This window comes from Agelaius phoeniceus, chromosome 6 (assembly GCF_051311805.1).
Source record: "Agelaius phoeniceus isolate bAgePho1 chromosome 6, bAgePho1.hap1, whole genome shotgun sequence".
NCBI classification, from domain to species: Eukaryota; Metazoa; Chordata; class Aves; order Passeriformes; family Icteridae; genus Agelaius; species Agelaius phoeniceus.
The window spans coordinates 2,368,403-2,388,832 of record NC_135270.1 but is presented as its reverse complement, the minus strand read 5'-3'; the positions used below and the strand labels follow the sequence as shown (position 1 = coordinate 2,388,832).

At 37.6% G+C, this 20,430-nt stretch overlaps 1 protein-coding gene across 2 annotated transcripts in view; it reads left to right on the top strand.

Annotated features, from left to right (window-relative positions):
• LUZP2 (leucine zipper protein 2) overlaps positions 1-20,430 on the top strand; it is a 128,196-nt gene that overhangs the window by 63,391 nt on the left and 44,375 nt on the right. For both annotated transcript variants that reach the window (XM_054635730.2, XM_054635729.2), the window contains exons 5-6: positions 200-262; positions 17,263-17,325. In XM_054635730.2, coding sequence (XP_054491705.2) covers positions 200-262; positions 17,263-17,325 — 126 coding nt within the window. The remainder of the gene's footprint in view (positions 1-199; positions 263-17,262; positions 17,326-20,430) is intronic.

Genomic DNA, 20,430 nt, shown 5'->3' with positions numbered 1-20,430 from the left:
TAAGTTTTCTAGGTAATGTGCTAAATGTTTGTAGATTTATCAAATACTTGACTGTGGCCTATACCAATTTGGTGTGTAAGCAAAGTTTTTTGATTTGGTGATTGGGTTTTTTTCCAAAACTTTTAAAAGCATAAAAAAATAATTAGTGTTTACAATTACATCTCAACAACTCCCACTCAACATTGCTTTAAAATTGTAGATTAACTTTTTGAAGACTGAAATGGAAAGGAAGAGCAAAATGATACGAGACCTCCAAAACGAGGTAAGAGGAGCATTTGATTGTCATCTCAATTCAGTTGTCATGTTGGAAGAGAGTCTGGTTGGGCTTCATCTGTAAAGCATGTTATTGTAGTAGGCAAAAAAGGCACCAGTGAAATTCTCTGAACAGAAAAGCAAACAAAAATGGCTGTGTGCATTTAGAAATAGTGTTTTATTGATTGCAATGGTTGACTCCATGCTAGTGGTGCTTAGTTTGATAGCACACTTCTGTAACTTTTGCTGCTTTTTCAGAAAGGAAGTTCTGTAGGTTACTGACACAGAGTGAAACTTTGTTCTTATTGCTCACTTTAGAAATAAACAGCAAGAGGAGGAGAAGGGAAATTCAGAACTGAGATTCTTAAGAAAATTTAAAAAAACTCAAACTCCTACAATGTTTTTTTTTAAGCTTTGTGTGCCATGAATATCAATCCTATATTGATCCCAAAATTCCAAATAAAATATATAACATGTTTTAATTAATGTTTATTGGTATTAAACTGAATTTATTTTGAAATTTGGTCTTGGAAAAGAAACATGAAATATTTGAGCAGCATTGTATTTCTTTTCACCCTTATCCCTTTCTCTCCACACAATTTGCCTAAATCAGGATGTAGTTTCTCTTTCCATTCCTTCATTTTGCTAAGAACGTTGCACTTGAAAATATTTTATTCATAGGATGCCTTGTTCTCTTGCCAACCAGGCTTCTCATCTTTATCTGCTTTGTTCAATTCTTTTGCTTTTCTAAACTACTCTATGTGTATGAAAACTTGATCTCTTTAAAGCTGCCATTTAAACAGGAATCTCTGATTTCTTTGGTCTGTGAGATTGTATAGATATGGTCAATCTGAAAAATGTCTACATTGCTTTTTAAGTCATAAATGTATCCTAGTTTTGGAGTAATTTTTTACAGTAGTCAGGAAGGGGGCATGGCTGAACCATGATGTAATTTGATACCATCTCACATCACTTGCCAGGGGCAAGAAGAGGGGACTCTCTCGTTTTTGGTTCTGTTTGAGAGAGAAGAGCATGGTGACTGAAATGGTCTGGTACTGTTTTACTTTCCATGTAATTTGTTTTTCTTACACCTTTTGTTATTAATATTGTTGCTGTTACTGTTCATTTTCTTACCTTACTGCTATTTCTAGTGCATTGTTCTTGTCTCAACCTGTAGTTTTCACCTTTGTGCCTCCAATCCCCAAATCCATTGCTGGAGTGGAAGTGGGAGGGAAGGAGGTGAGCGAGCTGATTTGGGAGAGTCTCACTGGGGTGCTGACCTGGGGAGTTCTGCTCCTAAACCACAGCAACAGGAAATGTCTCTTTCAGTCCTTCGTGTTATTTAGGCCATGCTCTCAATTTCCTTTACCTACAGTCAAAAATGCCCTGCTTTCTGTTCTCACCTGTTATCATTGGATGCTTTGCAATTGAGCCTTTAGACTCTAATAAATCAGATCGGTCTCATCCTATTGAGCAGTCATTAAAAAATCTGTTCTCTTACTGAACACAAATGCATCATTAATCAACATTCAAACTGTCTGATAATGATTTGCTTAGGTAGGTCAGTAGACTTTTCTAATATTTACCATATTTATAGCAAATTTTAGAAAATCTGCTTTGAAAGGAATCTTTCTTTTTGTACCAGCTATTATAAAATATCAGCTATTATGTAGAAAAGAAACCAAAAGCTATACCTACCTAATGGCTTTCTATTAAATTTTTATACAATGTTTGTTAGTTCCCTGAAAGTAACCACTTATATCAGTTTTTTGGAAACTTGACTGAATTTAAATTATATGATTTTCAGGAAATGTTATGTTATTTAGGTCCTGCCTCCAAACACTGAACACATGGCTTTTGAAAATCTCATAAATTTGGGTGTGCTATATATTTAAATAATTGATAACATTTTATGTGTAGGTTTTGAAACAATAATCTGCATACAGCTATATATAGAGGTAGATAATGAAAATGCTTCCTTCATAGCTGCTCTTGTTCTTTCAAATATTGCGTTCACCCTCATTTTATATTGCCAAATTGTGAATTTTGCAATCTTAGGCTCTTCTGTGACTGTAAAAATAATTTCCTATAGTTCTGCCCTTTCAGCACATAGGGTAGGGCCATTCAGCTTTGCCTTTTGGAGATACAAATAGATGGCAGCAGCCTTCCAGCTGAATGCAGCAGCTGTCATGTGGTGTGTGAGGAGAGGACATTGTACAGAAAGGCAATTCTTAGCCTATTCAAGGCTTCGGGGGAAAAAATAAACAGAAAAAAGATGTCTGTGCTATTGAGGAAAAAATGTGCCAGGTAGAGCACAAAGGGATCAGGTGTCTCAAAATCATTTGGGTCTTAGAAGTCTTTAAGTGCTTCCTGCAAATACCACAAAATAGCTGTCAGACTTCCAGCTGTAACGTCATGTGGATTATGTTAATTTAGTCTCAAAGGATTGGCATGTAAACAGATGTGCTCTTATTTCAAGCAATTTCTGTTATTGACAAAGAAACTTAGAAGTTTGGAAATGCAGAAGCACCGGTAGAACTAAGAAGCTTGCAAAAATGTAGACTAAAATAGAATATGTATAAAAAGAGATAGTTTAAAATTTTCACTTTTGTAGATGGCCTGTTACAGAGTGAGGAGCTCACTTCTAGCATATCGTATGGTTTGTGGGAAATTGTGCCTGTATTGGGTCTGATAGTTGCTCATATTTGCCAGGAATATAAGCCTGTAAATGTTTCTATTTAAATCCTGAACTGCTGGGATTTTGGAATGACACAGCTTTATCATCAATGGGGGTTTTGGATTTTGAGAAATAATTATGGATAATGAGACATGCAGCTGTTGAGCAGTAAGTTCATTAAAAGATTGTTTCTCTGAAAATTCAGCTGCTCTTGAAATATGCTTTGCAGATAAAAATAGACCACTTTTAAATAGTATGCATAGTCAGCTGTAGCTTAAAGAAACATTCATGAGAAGTACAACTGCTGTGACCTAGACCCAGATCTTTACAATAGTTCTGAAAAGTATATAAGCATGAAAGTTATGAAATTTCCTGGCTAGATGCATTACTTAGATTGTCTGCATATGACTGACAGACTTATATTCAATTTGATATAATTGGACTGGATAAATTGGATTTTTATATCCCTTCTTTTCTAAAGAAGTATTAATGTGAAATCTACTGGCAGTCAAATTTTCTTTCTTGTCCAAAGCTATTAATGATTAATTTCAAGTAAAAAAAAAAATCCAGTAGGTGTTGCATTGAAATAGGTAATTTGGTTGAATAAAAAATAGATGAAAAATGAATCCACAGGTTTTTGTGTGTATTCTGTCTTGTCTTCAATGATTTTTTTATTTTGTGCAAGATGGAAAAACTTTGGAAGAGGGGATTAAAATCTCTGTGCTTTTTCTTTCATGAGCCAGAAATACAAAAAAAAAAAAAAAAAATCAGGACTAGAGCATCTCTTTGAAAAGAGATGTGGAAGTATTGAAGCTGCACTCATTAAGAAGCCAAGCTTGGATCTTGCACAAGCTCATTGTCATGCAAGATGCCAGCTCTCATTCTGGGAGTCTGTGAGCTGAAGCTGAGCTGCTGAATGCTGCTGAGGCATGACCTGCCCAGAGGCACCTTGTTAGTAATTTGGGGTTTAAATGCTGGAAATTGAAGGACTAGGGAGCAGAGAGAGAGAGAGGGGAAGAGAGAAGATGAACTAGAATGCATGTGTTTAAAGCATCTCTGAGAGTGGCTACAACTTTTTGGGTGTGACTTTGGATTTTGTATAATTTTGGATTTTCTATAATTTTGAAAAACACAAATCCAGTAAGACCTGTTGTCCAACACTTGCTTAGCCTTAAACCACTGAAATTCAGTTAACTATTTTCAGCTAAGCTGCCTGACTGTACAACAATTATTCAGATCAATATTGAAGATTTTTTTTTGCACTGCTTTAGGGTTTTGTTTGTTTTTTTTGTTTGCTTATGGTTCTTTCCCAATCCTTACTAGCTAATTTTACTATTTTCATGTCACCCCAGAACCTGCAGCTAAAGACCATAGTTGACATGCTTGGTCTTTTGCTTTCTGTGTAAGCCTTTTCCAATGACAGAGCCAGTCAGCAGCAGCTGGGCTGTTCTGCATCGTTTACCTCCCCGAGCCTTTTCAGACGAGGCATCACTCACATCTGTGTGTACATGGGTTTTCTTCATGTGTTTGTATTTCTTAGATACATAGAATGGTTTGGGTTGGAAGGGACCTTAAATAGGATCTAGTTCAAACCTCTCTGCATTAAAATTTCGGTGTTTAATTCAAGGCCCTACACAGGAATGATGGACCTGGTGCATAGTCATCTTAAAAAACCAGACAGACAAATTAATCACTTCCCCTGGCCTCCTTTTGGTCTGACAGTTTGGGTTTGGTTTGAACCTAGTTTTGCCATCACTTGTGATGGCCATGTGTCTTGGCTTTCTGTGGTTGAGATGCCCCCAGGGTGTTAGAAAGTCTCTTCTTTCCCAGCTCTGTGACTGAAGAAGAAGTCAAGATTCGTGGGTTCTGCTTTTCAAGGCTGTTTATTTTCTCTTATCTATTCCATTCCTTCTCTGACCTGCTGAGGTCTGTCCAGCAGGTCGGGTTGTGGCACAGTCCCTGCCCTTGGGGTGGTGTTGGCTTTTTATACTAAGAACTACATGCACTTTATTTAGTCTGTCTCTACTCTAAACCAGTCCAGAAGTGCCACCATCACAGCAGAAGATGGAGGACAAGAAGAAGGACAGGACACCGGACATGCCCAGATTCCTCCATTTTGCCTCTTGAACCCCCATTCTAAAACCCCAAAATTCTACTTTTTCACCCTATGACAAATTCACTATCATTCTATTCAAACCCTTGTGGCCTGTATCTCCTCACACAAAGTTGGTAATTGTTTCCATGGGCTATAATTAAAGGCACAGGTGTTTGTGTCTCTGTGCCAAGGTCCCTGAGCCCCCTGCCAGGGTCTGGAGGCCTCCAGGGCAGCCAGAGGAATGTCCTGGGTCCCCACAGGGATGTACTCAACTGGGGTTGGTGAGCTGTGCCAGTGAGGGCAGCTTATATCACACATAGCTCATACTGATGCAGTCCTCAAAGGATAGACTGTATGGCTGCTTCTCTTGTAGTTTTCCTGGTCTTTCTAAGATTTATCTTTCTCTTTATTTTGGGGTATGCAACAGTTCTGTCTTAACCAGATGAGATTTTTCAGGTGTTCATGATAGTTCTCCAGGTTCATAAACTTTATTCAGTTTTTCCAATCCATCAGCATATGTAGTGTTTTGCTATCTTGGTTTGTAATCCAGAAGGTATCTCTAGAAAGTACAACTAGTTAATTCTGATATAATTTTACAGATCAGTTACCACACCCAACAAATTATTTTGCATTCTGATAACCTCAAGGAGGAATATAAGCATTCTTTATGCACATTCATAGGCCTCTGAATATTTTAGGGGCTTTGAGTTGAGGTAGAAGTGAAGAATTGTTTCTCTTACTCACCAGATATTTTGGTTCTATCTTTAGTAGAAAAGGTCCTGTGAAGGTTGAATCAAAATCAGAATAATTGCTCTTATAATTAATAAGCCTATATTCTATTCAGCAAAATAACTAACAAGCCTCTGTTTTTCATTAATCATGTTTACAGTCCTAAAAATACCTTGCCAATGTATATAGACTGCTCTTAATCTAGAGAAAACACAGTCAAACAGATTTTATTAATACCATTTGAAAAAATACTGAGTTAAATACAATTTTGAGTCATCACATAGTGACAGTTGATGTTTTGCAAATATTAAAGTAAGGAAGGAAAGACTTTTAGAAAGTTTCTACCTGCAGACTGTGGTGGTGTTCACAGGGGTCCCAGAACGAGGGAAGAGATGAGAATCTTGACTCCATGTTTCAGAAAGCTGATTAATTATTTTATGATACATATTATATTACAGGAAAATTATATACGAAAGCTATACTAAAAGAATAGAAGAAAGGATTTCATCAGAAGGCTAGCAAAGAAAGGAATTGAATGATAATAAAATCTTGTGACTGGCCAGAGTCCCAACACAGCTGGACTGCGATTGGTCATCAAGTAGAAACAACCACATGAGCCCAATCCCAGATGCACCTGTTGCATTCCACAGCAGCAGATAACCATTGCTTACATGTTGTTTCTGAGGCCTCTCAGCTTCTCAGGAGAAAAAATCCTGGCATTTTTCATAAAAGATGTCTGTGACAGCAAACCACTCTCCTGTGCTTAAAAGATAGAGCAGACTAACATGGAAAGTGAGAGCATAGCAGCATTTTGCTTACTTTGCTGTTTACCACAATTTGCTTTGCGTGGTTAATAACTTAAACTGTGATAACCCTTCAAGAATGGATGTAAAATCATGCAGTTCCTTTTAAACTTCTTCAGAGAAGATTTTAACTATGTTGCTGCACGGCGTTCAAGCTCAGCCCTTGAAAGCAAAGTCTTTTCATGGCTCCCTAATGTAGGAAGAGTAGTTCCTCAGCCCTACTTTGCAGATACTGGCTGCTCTGTTCTCTGCCATTAGGTCTTGCTGTGCTTCCCACATGGCTTTGGCTTGGATATTCATAGCCAGGAGAAAAAGTGCTGCAGTGTCCAGGGAAAATCCCGACTCCTTTTAATGGGCATCATGAGGAGCTGAATAAATGGGCCATTGCTGGTGGATAAAATAATGGGAATGGTCAGCAGTCTGCTTTGACTAAGAGGTGGCTCCCATCCAGAATGTCATAAATGTTGAAATTGCAGCTTGTCATGGCAATATTTGTTTTCTATTTTGAAACACGTCTTGTCTTCACCCAATTTGATCTGTCTCTACTGACCTTTATGTCTGTCAGATGACTAACACGTGGTCTGTGAGGTGCAGTGCTCTTCCAATCCAGCCTCTCCTTCTGTGTGTGTAGGGAGTTGAACACATCACTGATATAAAAAGCTCGTTCTTCTAATTAATAATGTGTCTTTATTACATTGTTTGCAGTAAAATTACACACATTGCTATATGCAAAATGCAGTGTGGATATTTACACTAGATATGCTGAAGCTAATCTAGTAGACTGGCTGAAACACTGTATTTCTATTTTGGAAATTTCACCAAAAATGAAAGTTTTTTTGATCTTAGCAATACTTGCCAAAGGTGATCAAAGGAAAGTAAAAAAGAGAGTAGAGTGAAATATATTGTGTCATTTCTCCTCTGCTTTGGGAAGGTGAAAGTATGTCAAAAAAGGGGAAGATACTGGTTTAGAGATGCTAATTCAATATGCCAAGCATTACAAACTAGATGGACTCATGACTGAGCTTCTGACATATAAAGTCTGACATACTGACATAAATTCAGTAACATGAACTGAAGAGATTATGATCTAATTTATGAAAATAGATTTAGAGGAAATGTTGGTATCAAGCAGTCTGAGTTTTGCTTTTTGCAGGAAAAAAAATACAGGAAAAAAATGTAAGTCCTTCAGTGATTACAGAGTTGGGTTTTTTTACATTAAACTACAGTAAATAGCTCCAGTACATGGAGCCAAATTTCTTTTTGTAGCTTTTGCATCAATGCAGCTGTTCAGAGAATATTATCAATAATAGGTGACATTTGGAATGAGCACAAAAAGCAGGATGCCGGGAGATAACAATAAAGACTAAGAGTCTGGTTAGAGAGGAAGGGACTTCTTTGACTGTTCCTGGTGTACTAAAAGATAGAGGAGAATACTAGGAATGCATTTTTCTGAAAATGGAAGCATGTGCTTTTCCTGTCTGCACAGTTCACTGCCAAACTGTGGAGGTTTATCTTTGCCAAGTGTTACAGTGTGTTGGGGCAGAAACTCAGAATGGAAACGAACACATTTTCTTTGAATAACTGGGGCTTTGCCCTTTTTAATATAATTCAGAATGGTGATCTAATTTCAGTGTTACATAGTACAGCCTCTGTTGTTTAATAATATATTGTCTGAAGTAATGATCAACAAATTACCTTTTTTCTTTGCTGAGCATAGGTAGTGAATCAAGACATCAACAGGAAAGGTTTTGTGGGAATAATTTTAAACAATTTTGGATTATCACATCATATAAAATACATCTAAAAATGACTAAGAAAATGTTTGTTTCTCAATATGCAACTGTTAGCACTTTCAGGCATGATCCCAGCCTCACTGAAATGCTTCCTCAACTTTGGGATTTTCATCAAGTCCATATTCATGGCAGGATTAATGAGAAGCTGATATTTATGTCAGAGCTGATTAGAAGATGGTCAGACAGATCACCTGGTGTGCCAGATGTTCTTAGGGGCTAGGTGTCCCTTAATAGATTAGGCTGGCTTATAAGTACTAAGAAATGTTGTCTCCAGTTCCCTTTTATGCTAGTCTTTAACTTCCTCAGTTTTCGGCTGAAATATTATTTAGTGTGTTTGGTTTGAGGTTTTTTCCTGAAAATGTTTAGTTTGAAAATGCATGCTATTTACTCTCAAAAACCAAAGAAGTTTAAGCTGTACTCAGAGCCTTCTTTTTATATTTTCATAATACTTTGAAGCCTGATATAAAGTATCTTAACTGCTATTGCTGTGCTGAGCTTAAATAGGAGGAAAGACTTTTCAAAGGCAAGGAAAAATAGCTAATTTTAAATTAGAATATTCTGCTTTCTTACCCTTTTCTCAAGACAAGGGATTCAGGCATAAAATGTAGGTTCAGTATCATGGATAGGTCAATGATTCATGAAGACATAGTATTAATGGCTTAAAAAAAGTCAATTGGATCCTCTAAATTAGGTCCTACTCCTGACTTCACTTCATCTTGTCAAATGACTTTTAGGAAATCATTAAATATGAATGGTGATGAAATTGGAATTCTGTGTCACTAGATTAAGAATACCCCTAGGTGCCCATGCAAACTGTCCCATGTCTGTGTTTTCATTAAGTGAACTCTTTATGGATTTACTCGAGGATCCTTATGGGGGACAGAGTTTCCCTGCTAATGCAGCTGGGCCCCTTCAGGGCTGAAGGTATCTCACATCCTGCCAGCTTTACACACTGGTGTAAAGTGTTGCTGCCTGCACCTGACACAGTAGGACATGGATGACACCTAGTTTCCACTATTGACATTTTGAAGATACATGGATTTAACTCAAGATTTTGGTACACACATGCTTACTGTGGTAAATGGCTGCCATGATTTGCTTATCAAGATATCTGAGTATGTGACCTCATTTTTAGCTCATCCATCCCAAAGATGGGGCCAAACACATTGCCTCCTAATCAAACCCTGTGCTGAGAGGATTCTCACTTCTCAAACATCATAGCACTGGTGATAGCTGTTGCAGAGGATTCGTGAATTAAAAAGAATACTTTAGAAAGTGCTGGAATGTCCTAATATGGAAATATTATACTTCTGGAAATCACGTTGTATTCCCTAGGTGTGGATAGACCATATCAGGATGGAAGTGAGAGGAAAGTATTATCTAGTACACATTGTGTAGGTGCTTTGGAAGTAAGAGGAAAGTATTATCTAGTACACATTGTGTAGGTGCTTACAGCTCTGTATATTGAATGAATATGGCATGGTGAAGATACATTCAGCACGTGAATCCATCTGGGGTATTTTAGGGTCCCCTGTGGCAGGAAGGAAATGATGAATCTGACTCCATGTTCTTAGAAGGCTAATTTATTATTTTATGATATTATATTAAAGAATGCTATACTAAAACTATACTAAAGAATAGAGAAAGGATACTTACAGAAGGTTTAACAAGATCCTAATTAAAAACTTGTGACCTCTTCCAGAGTCCCAACACAGCCTGACGGTGCTTGGTCATTAAGTCAAAACAATTCACATGTTGCATAAACAATCTCCAACCAGGTTCCAAAGCAGCAAAACACAGGAGAAGCAATAATCAGATAATTATCGTTTTCATTTTTCTCTGAGGCTTCTCAGGTTCCCAGGAGAAGAAATCCTGGCAAAGGGATTTTTCCAGAAAATATGACAGTGGCATCAATCCAGTAAAATTACCTCAGAAATAATCTTTTTTCTTATTGAAAGATATTGAAGTAGCTTCTTCAACACAGTTATATAAATTTCAGATGTCTGTAGATTGTACTTGCAAAACTTCTTCTAAAAATTGTATATATTTGCCAAAAAGTTCTGTAGCAATAAATATTCAGTATACTGAGAGAATTCAGGAGACAGAGCCTACTAAAATTGAAGCATAACTGAATGGTATGATTCCACAGAGAGCCACATAAATGTATTCCTTAGTCATCTCCTGCCTTTCTTCTTTCATAGCTGTCATTTCATAACTTCCATAATATGTCATTTCTGCTTTCAGACAGATGTTTACAATTCTGGTTAGTGCAGTGTTTCATGTCCTGCTGCTGTTACATCAGAAAAAATGATGTTGTAGAAAGTCATGACCCTTTACTCCGCTAGTGATAAAGGACCTATTTTTTTCCAAGTCAGAAATGTGTTTTATATTTAAATTATTTTTATTTACATATTTGTTTACAGCACATGATTCATTCCTGTAACACTGCTTTAATAGAGCTTTCACTGTGATTTTTTTTCCCTAAAGCTCAACCTACAGCTTGCAGCAGCACCAAGTTCTTGTCATCATTCTGTTCACAAATGTCAAACAGATGGAAAGACGTTCAGGTTAACATCTACTTAACTAGGTGTTCTGCTTTCTTGATCCTTTTTTCTCTAAAAAACCTTGCATGGCATAGGCAATTGCCTTTCATTGCAGATACAAATTCTGTGCAGTGGAGTTCTGTATCTAATATGCTGCTGGTTTTAATTCGACTATCTGACATGGAAAGAATTAGAAATAGCATTTGCTTATCCATAGCAATCGTTGAAATGTTTGGAACAGCAACAGAAACACAACCAACACAAACCTCCTGCTAAAAGCTCTAATAGAAGATTTTTGTGTGTTGCTTATCAGCTTTTCCAGGTCAGCTGGATTACATGAAACACAAGAAAGAATAAGCAACCTTTAGCATTAGCAGAGATAGGCAGAGAAAAAGAAATATATGCAAATATATGAAATATCTTTGTTTTGGAAAGCTTACTTTGAAATACCTTTTCCTGTAACATAAGAGTGTAAGGCTGGGGGCAGGTTATAGAAAAAAAAGCTCAAAATGCATGGAACAGTCTAAATATGTCTAAGCTTACAGCAGTGGCAATGTGATGTGTTTGCTGGGCTTACCAAGTTTGGCTGCCAGCTTCTGGATTTTGCCAGAAATAAAACTTGCCTCCTGAATAACAGTATTAGAGCATTAGTGCACAGAGAGACTGAAGCCTGACTGAAGTCCTGGGGTTTTTTGTGTTCTTGGGTTTGTATGGGGTTTTTTTAGTGTATTGGGCATAAGAGAGAAATATTTAAATTATGAGCAGGTGCTCATCATGGTTTGATTTGTTTTATTTATCAAGTGGAAGGAGAGTCAAATTTATCTTTTATATGACAAAAACAAATAATGTCAGAGCTCAGATAGAGTGTCTGAATTGAACTGCTGAGAAGAATTTTCTGAGAGAGGAAGTGATTCTCTTGGCTTGAACATACTTTATGGCCTCTGCTTTCAGTTGCTTTGTACTGATGATATCTAGGTGATATAGTTTGTTCATTCTGGGTTTAGATCCTGATGCAGATTCAAATAGGTAATACTGGTGTTTCAGACTAGAAAATCTAACAGAAGAGTATTAAAGCACTCATTGTGTGACCAGGAATCAAGATAAAGTAACTTCAAAAAATGACATCTGAAATGTTGTGACTTTCACTTTGGTGGTGCAAGTTTAGCCTTCTGTTAGTAGAATGTATGATCCATCAGATAAATGTTAATTGCCCTAACTTCAAATGTACATGATACAATGGTAATAAAGGCCTCTGAACTGGACCTGGGGGTAGTTTGTCACTGTTAATAATTCCTATAAACTGTGACTCTTGAGGTTTTTACTATGTATGCTAAAGTCAGATGGAGAAATGATAAAAAATACAATATGCCACATATATAGCTGCACAATGATTTAATGATTTTTACAAAACTTATTTGCAGAAAGGAAACTGACTAAAACTGCAGCTGTAAAAGTGGTTTTATTGAGCTTTCAGGTGTATAGTTAGTGCTTTTCTTTGTAAGCCTTTGTCCATGTTTTCTGATTGGCATCACAGTTATTGTTTTCTAAGAATGCTAAAGTAGTCTCAACCTCTCCCTCTTCTCTAGAGAGGTGAAATGCTCAATCTGTTATGGTAGGAATTGCTCCTTTTAAAAGCATGGGTGAAGGTCTCGAGATGTTTTGTGTTTGGCTGGCCTGCTGGCATTTGATTCAGGAAAACAGATGCAGAAGAGAAAGGTTTATTTTCCAAAGTTGGGAAGAGAAAGGAACAGATACCCTTGTAGCAAAGCGAGGGGGTTTTTTCATCAGGTTCCAAAGGCATGTTGACAAAAAAAAGTATGGCACCACAGCTTCTTTTCTGTGTTTTTATATTGGAGGTAGATCCTTAGGCTACATAGATAATGAATTTATCTCTCATTAAGTCTAGTCTCACATTTTGAAAATATTATCAGAACCCTAACAATGTTTAGGAATGTTATAAGAGAAAAGGAAAAAAAACAAGCCCAGAGACTGAGACAGAAAGCTTTTTATTTTAAGTACAGAAGCTCTGTGAAGAACATGTTAACAAGTTTAACAAGTTGTCTCTAAGAGTTCTGAGTTCTGTGGGCTGTTACAATCCAGTTATTAAAATTGTTAGAGAGATGCCGCTGCCCAAATTAAGGTACAAATGAGACCATATGCCCACATCAATAGTATGGATTTTATTTAACAGTAAATATGAGGTAAATAGAGAAATATACAAAGAAATAGCAAAAGGTAGAGGAGAGAAGGAGAGTGACAGAGAGACAGATTAAGTAGAAAATATCACTGGTGTAGATCCCAACAGCTTTCCATTGATCCTCTTCTTCTGGTCTTCTTGGTGTTGAGGGTCCCACAAAACACAGAGTTCAATGGATTTATATATGGTTTGGGCCAGGTGGGAATGCCCTGGGAGGGCAGGTTTGGCAGTGTCTAATGCAACAGAGACTGGATCTGTTGCATGGTGTGCAGTTGTCCTGTGCAAGGCCTCAGGAATGGGTCTGGGGGGCACTTCAGGGGTGCTTGATGGTTTACGGCACCCCTCAGCTGCCTTCACGTGAATGTTCCACGTGGATGTCACCTTCCTGGGATGTAGGGGGGCTTACAGCAGAGCTGGTTTGTTGTGAGGGGGGATGGGTGTTCACTGCCTCTCACCAGAGGTTCTGCCACACACCCAAAACTTTCCTGCTCCCTATTTGGATGGGCAGGGAGTGTGTGCAAGCCTGGCCTCAGCAGATGAGCCTGGGGGCTGTGGGGGCACCCTGACCCAGCCAGAGCTGATTGTCTGGAGAGCTCCTGGGTCTGGCTTTCTTGTTGGATGTGTTCTTCTCCCTCAGCCTTGTTTTCTTCTACCCAGACCTGAGATAATTGGCTAACAGTGTCACCTTCATCTTATCTCACGTTCCCTTAGGCAGCTTAACTCCCAGCCCCAAGTTCCAGTCAGGAGGCACTTTCAGGAAAGGTTGGGCTTTGGTGGTAGCAGATTCTCCATAGAGTTTTGGCATAATGGACAGCAAGTCCTTGCTGACAGTGGTTAAGCCATTAGCCATGGCACTGCAGTCTGTGCCAGTGGGCAGCAGGGAATGGATGCTGGGCTCGTGTGGAATTACTGAGCCTGGGTACCAGCACAGTGGGAGCAAACTGCATGGGAAGAGACAGCAGGATTCTTGCCAGTGAGCCAAACACTGACAGCAGGTTTTTTGCACCTGAATTTTGGAATGCACTGAAACTACTGGTGTAAGTGGTGCAAATAAGCTAAAAGATTTCATACAGTAAGAATTCGGTCCAACAGTAACTTGGCTTAATGATGTGATTGCATGCAAATACTCCAGCTTACAGCTTTTGCTGTAAGCTTTCTAAGATGTTCAAATACAGTAAAATACCTGTTTGTTTTGAATATAATGATGTTTTAACTCCAAGTCTAGAAGGCCATTGCTAATTAAAATAATTTCTCTATATAATTTTTAAATTGATTACTAAAGATATATTTACAGATATTTCATTCCTTATTTTTCAGATTGAAATGTCCAAGATCTTCTCCATTGAAGTACTTAATTACAAATGAATTATTTGAAATTAAAACTGCATAAAATTCTGATTAGTATATTTGTTCTTGCTCTTTGAGGGATGCTTAATAAGAAAATGAGCATAATCTTTAATCCTTGTAAATCTTAGAAGTCAGAACTTCTGTTCTGAATCAATAGGCCTTTGTAAATTTAAAATTTCATTGATTAATTAATCAATGCCCTTTTTGCTAGAAAGAGGCTTTGAATAGCCCCTTTCTAGCAAAAGGGACTTATTCTTCCAGAATATGTACCTGATTAGACTTCTTTCAGAAGAAGAAAGATTTTAATTCAGAATTAAAAAACAAACAAAAAACCTCTGTTATACTTCAAATGTTTTTACTGGTAGACTTCATATTCTGCTATAAAAATCAGTACTGTTAATCAGGATGCAGAGTTATTTTCAACTGTGATATGTGATTTGTGAATTAACATCACGCAAATTGTAGCCAAGAAGCTGTCATCTACTTCTAACAAACTCCTACTTATTTTTTTATGCTCCTACTTTATTATGCTCTGGATAATATTAACTTTTAATGCTTGCTCTCATTTCTAAAACCATTATTAAGTTCAGATCAAATAAGGACTGTTTTGCTTGCATTCTGATAACCCCGCTGGATGCTTTTGTTGCAAACTGCCTGGATAATGAGACAGAATTAGGAAATCATGTTAAACCTAGCTAAATCTCAAAAACTGAGTCCATCTCCTAAGTTTCAATATTTTCATCAAATTTTGCTTTTGGACAAATTCTGTGTATATATAACTATATACTTTTGCCAGGTTTATTTGGCACAAAATGTGGAAATTGTGACAACTGTCTAGTACATTGTGTGTCCTGTTACCACACAGTTTCTCACATTCTGGGTTACTGCATGGTATTCTCAAAATAGCCTATGTGGAAATTACTTACAGAAGATTAATGTGTTAGCAGAAGTTATTTCTTACAATAGTTTATACTGAGCAAAAGGAAGACAAATGAACAAAAATGTAATGACTACAATTCATTCTTTCTTTGCTTCTGAAATATGGACAGAGTTCTATCTACTGAACCAACCATCACCATTGTGTAGAGGGACTGGAGGATAATGAGTCAGTCAAACCAAAGGGATGCCTTGATATCCTGGGTTAATTAAGTGCAAGTCCCTAATGAAACAGTGGCTTTGGCACATCTGTTTTATCATCCCAAAAGGTGATGCTGATCTTTATGTGAAACTATTAAGATGCATGTAAAACACATTCACTCTGTTCACAAGTGCAGCCTGGTTCTTTAGGTGTACCCCTGATGAGAAATAGATGAGTCAGGCCTGCTTCATGTCTTTGATTTTTATTTTGTTTTCCTTTGTTCACCTTCTGTCTGCTATACAGTTCCATTTTTTCAGAGCCACTTGTCTTATTCTGTATTTCCATAGTGGTTAGTACAACAAGCCTATTGCTCTTTGGTGAGTTACAACATAAATTTTCAAACAAAGAACCAAAATAGGTAATTGACGGTGACACTTACTAGAGCAACATCCAGCTCTTTGCAAATCATATTTTGAAAGATAGAATCTGGATTTTTGGATTGTCTCATTGAAAATAACATCCTAGTTCCTTTCTGTTGTATAAGAGAACTGTGGGCATCCATGTCAAAGAGCTGGGAAAAATTTATTGTTTCTGCAGTAATGTATACTGTAGCATAGTAGCTAGCCACAGTGAAATGTGAAATTATGTCAGATCTATTTTGGAATCGTGAAAATGAGTTTTCAAATGAAATTTTAGTTTCTTTGCATTTCCTTTAAAAAAAAAGGTTTTTTTTTCAAGAGAAACTCAAAGCTTCCAATTCTGGAATTAGAGCTTCCAGTGTTTCAGAGGGATGCAGACCTAAATTTAAACTGGATGGAATTATGTTTTTTCCTCTAAAGACAGCTTGTTCTTGTGCACACTGTACAGGAAAGCTATTGCTGTTCAGTAATAAACATACATTCCTGAAACGTGATGGGTTCTCTTTCTGTTTGTATATTTACAGTCCTTTAACACAGCAATAGTTGGTTTTTGTATTCTTTTAATTTTTTTTTCATGTTAAGTGTGTTATGTTCAGCACTTGTGGATCTGTTTATTGAATACTTACGGTTTTGACCAGTTTTAAAAGATGTTCACGCTGCAGAGAAATCTTCACCCTTGACTATCAGTTATGGGATAATATGAGTGAGTAGTGGAAAAATAATTACTATGAAGAATTAATTTTGTCAGGGTTTGTTATTTTCCCTGAAAATGAGAAGAAATACATTTAAAACTCCTACATGAAAAACCATATTGAGTTGACAGAATGCTATCAGTAACTAACTTTCTACTGGTTTTATTACTTGCAGTTTTACATTATAAAATTTAGCAGAAACACCCCTTGATTTTGATCATCAAGGTCAAGTGATGAGACCTTGGCCCTATTACTCAGTTGTTAAAATGATTTACAGAAAATGATACTGAGCTATGGAGTTGACACCAAGCAAGGATTAGAAGTTTTTTCCTGCCCTTTTTTACCTCAGCTTATTAAATCTAAATTGCTTTTGGTTGCCAGTGTTCTGGGAAGGTCTCTATGGGCAGTCGTGTTCCTGTTGAAGCAAATTTTAATGCAAATGCCTTTAGGAATTCTGTAAGAAGGATACTGTGCCTTGATTATTCTCTCTTGTTTTATTTATATCTTTGTTGGTGACTTGAAGATGTTATCCATATAAGAAAACAAAGTCAGTATGGTCAATTTGTTAAAGGGTCCCTTAATATTTTAGTAACACTTACTAATAAACTATTTTGGTTTTTTTTTGTCCCATTCTCAGAACAAAAGCCTCAAAAACAAGCTGTTGTCAGGAAACAAGCTTTGTGGTATGCACGCAGAAGAGGTAAGGAAGATTCCTGTCTATTCTAAATCTAATCTACCCAAAAAGTTTGCATCAAAGTGTTTTGTACTGAGGTTCTGGTGTATTATACATATCCACAAGAATATATATGTGTGTGTGTGTGTATATATATATACAAACCAGAATACAGAATATATATTGTGCTTGTATGGTGAGTGTTCCTGAAGTGCTGTCATCCCAACTAATTTTTGTGCCTTCACAAGAAGCAGCTCAAATGTATTAGAAAGCAAGTTGCAAACTCAAGTTTTAGACAAATAAAATCATCTGGGTGTGCCTATGATATAACTCTATAGATATATACATCTGTAACATATATAAAACTGATTTCATTTACATGAACTCCGTGTCTCATTTCATTTCATTTACTTGAACTCCTTTGGAATTGCCAAAGGCCCGTTTTGAAATTAACATTGAGACAGGAAAGATCTATTGTTATTGATTCCCAGAATGTTCCATTATTTCGAGGGAAAAAGGGTCACTGTGGAACTGAAGGAGAGAAATCTCCCCTCTGCTGAAGAGTGAGATAAATAGTCAGTGATACAAAAGCCCTATTTTTGGCAAATTCCTCCATGTAGAAGTACCTGCACTCATGTGAGCATTCCTTTTGTTTTTCTTTTCATTAAAAAAAAAAAAAACCAAAAAAACTATTACATGTGAATCTGATTTACTCACATTACTTTAGTCTGGGTTTTTGCATATATAATTTCTATTAAGGTCATTGCACCTTGCCAGAATGAAACCAAAGCATAAAAAATTTCCTCTGTACTAAAATTTTCCTAATGATTATTGAATGCGTTTTCTTCATTAGAGTCTCTACCTTTTAAATTAGAGATCAGTACTTTAGAGGTCAAGTTTCTGATAAATTCTCAAAGGTAGGAAATAATAGGGTTAGGAATATTTTTTTTAAGTCTTTCAAAATCTGTTATCTTCCTTTATCCCCATTGTTGGTCTCAAACCTGTCACAGTGTAGGAATACAGATGTTTCTTCCCTTCTTTACTGCTGAAAAAACAGCAGTGTGTACAAATACCCTTCTTAGTGCATTGGGTTTGCAAGGGAAGGTTTTGGCAGCGGGGAGAGCTATTGGGGTGGCTTATTCTGGGAAGCTTCCAGAACTGCCAATGTCAGCCAGCTCCACTATGAACCTGCCACTGGCCTAGGCTGAGACAATCACAGACAGCAGCAGCCCCTTTGTGATAATATATTTATAAAAGAAAGAAGTTACTGCACAGTAATGATTGTTGACAGAGAAGAGGGGAGTGAGAATATGTGGAATAATCATCTCTGCAGATAGCAGGGTCAGTGCAGAAGGAAGGAGAGCAGCTGCTCCAGGCACTGGAGCTGAGATCCACCTGCGGAGGAGCCCCATGTCACAGCAAGGATGCCCCTAAAGAAGGTGTGACCTTGTGGGACACCAGTTCTGGAGCAGGGAGCTGTGGGTCCATGGAGAGAGGAGCCCAGGCTGGAGCAGGTTTCCTGGTGGGACTTGGGACCCCGTCCTGGAGCAACCTGTTCCTGAAGGGCTGCACCCCATGGAAAGGGATGGTGCTGGAGCAGTTTGTACAGAAGTGTGGCCCATGGGAGGGACTCACATTGAACAAGTTTTAGAGGAGTGTTTCCTGTGCAAATACATTTCCCCGTGATGGAGCAGGGGAAATCCTGTCCCTGAGGAGGAAGCAGCAACAGAAATGTGATTTACTGAGGCCATAACCCTCATTCCCTCCTGTGCTGCTGAAGGAGGAGGAGGTAGAAGCTGGGGAGTAGAGGGGGGAAGCTGCTTTTAAGATTTCTATTACTTCCTATTATCCTGCTCTGATTTTGATTGGTAATAAATTCAATTAATTTCCCCAGGTCAACTCTGTTTTGCCCATGATAGTAATTGGTGAGCAACCTCTCTCTATCCTTACCTCATGAACCTTTTGCTAAAAGGTAGAGACTCTAATGAAGAAAATGCATTTAATAATCATTAGGAAAATTTTAGTACAGAGGAAATTTTTTATGCTTTGGTTTCATTCTGACAAGGTGCAATGACCTTAACAGAAATTATATATGCAAAAAACCCAGACTAAATTAATATGAGTAAATATTTTCTGTTCCCTGGCCAGTTGAGGAGGGAAGTGATGGAGTGGCTTTGGTGGGCACATAACATCCACCAGGGTCAAACCACCACACCTAGCTGCAGAATATTTGAACCTTTGGTAATTAACTTGAAGATCTTTTTTTCTGATTATGTCTCTCTTAATATTTGCATCTAAGATTGAAGCCTAAGGATAATTTAATTTTATTACAGTGTGACAAGCCCTGGCAGTAAGAGTTCTTTAGAAAATTAAAAGTAAATTAAGTAATAGTCAAGACAGCAGATTGTGAGTGTATTTCAAATTGTGAGAATCTCCTACCTTATGAATCATCCTGGCAAATTTGCAGCTATCATGCACGTTACCATTGGAACAAGCAGAATTGCTACTGGAGCATCCTTTTTTTGTGCTCATTTTGCCAGTTAAGTTGTGCCAGCCAGAAAAGTACAGTGTGATTTCTGTTTTTAATTAAAGTACTATTCTCACCAAGCATAACAGCTGTGTGAACCCAGTATCCTTTCAGGTATTACATCCATTACCCTTTGTGGGTAGGATTGCCTTCCAGGAAGTCATGCTCTGTTTTGCTGCCTCAGGCTGCATGCAGACAGACAGTGGGGGATTCCTTGTTGTTTGGTGGCAGATGTGGGAGCATGCCTGTGATCCTGCACAGTTCTACCATGGCTGGATTTCCTTTTCCAAGAAGTCAGGGCCTTGGAAAGAGCAAGGCAGAGCAGTGCAAACGTTGGGGTTTCCAGGACACAGAAAGGGACACATGCCAGGGCAGTACTACCAGACTGTATTTTAGAGACCTGTGTTTAATGGTAATTTTATCTGTCTGACTCTACTAAGAGTAATTTTACCATTAAACCTGTGTTTAATGGTAATTTTATCTGACTCTACTAAGAGATCCTCCCTCTCCCCTGAAGCACAGAACATCCTCAAAATAACCAAATTTTATCACAAAGAGTTACAGGTCATAGACATGCTTTTGACCTGCACTGAATGTATTTAGCT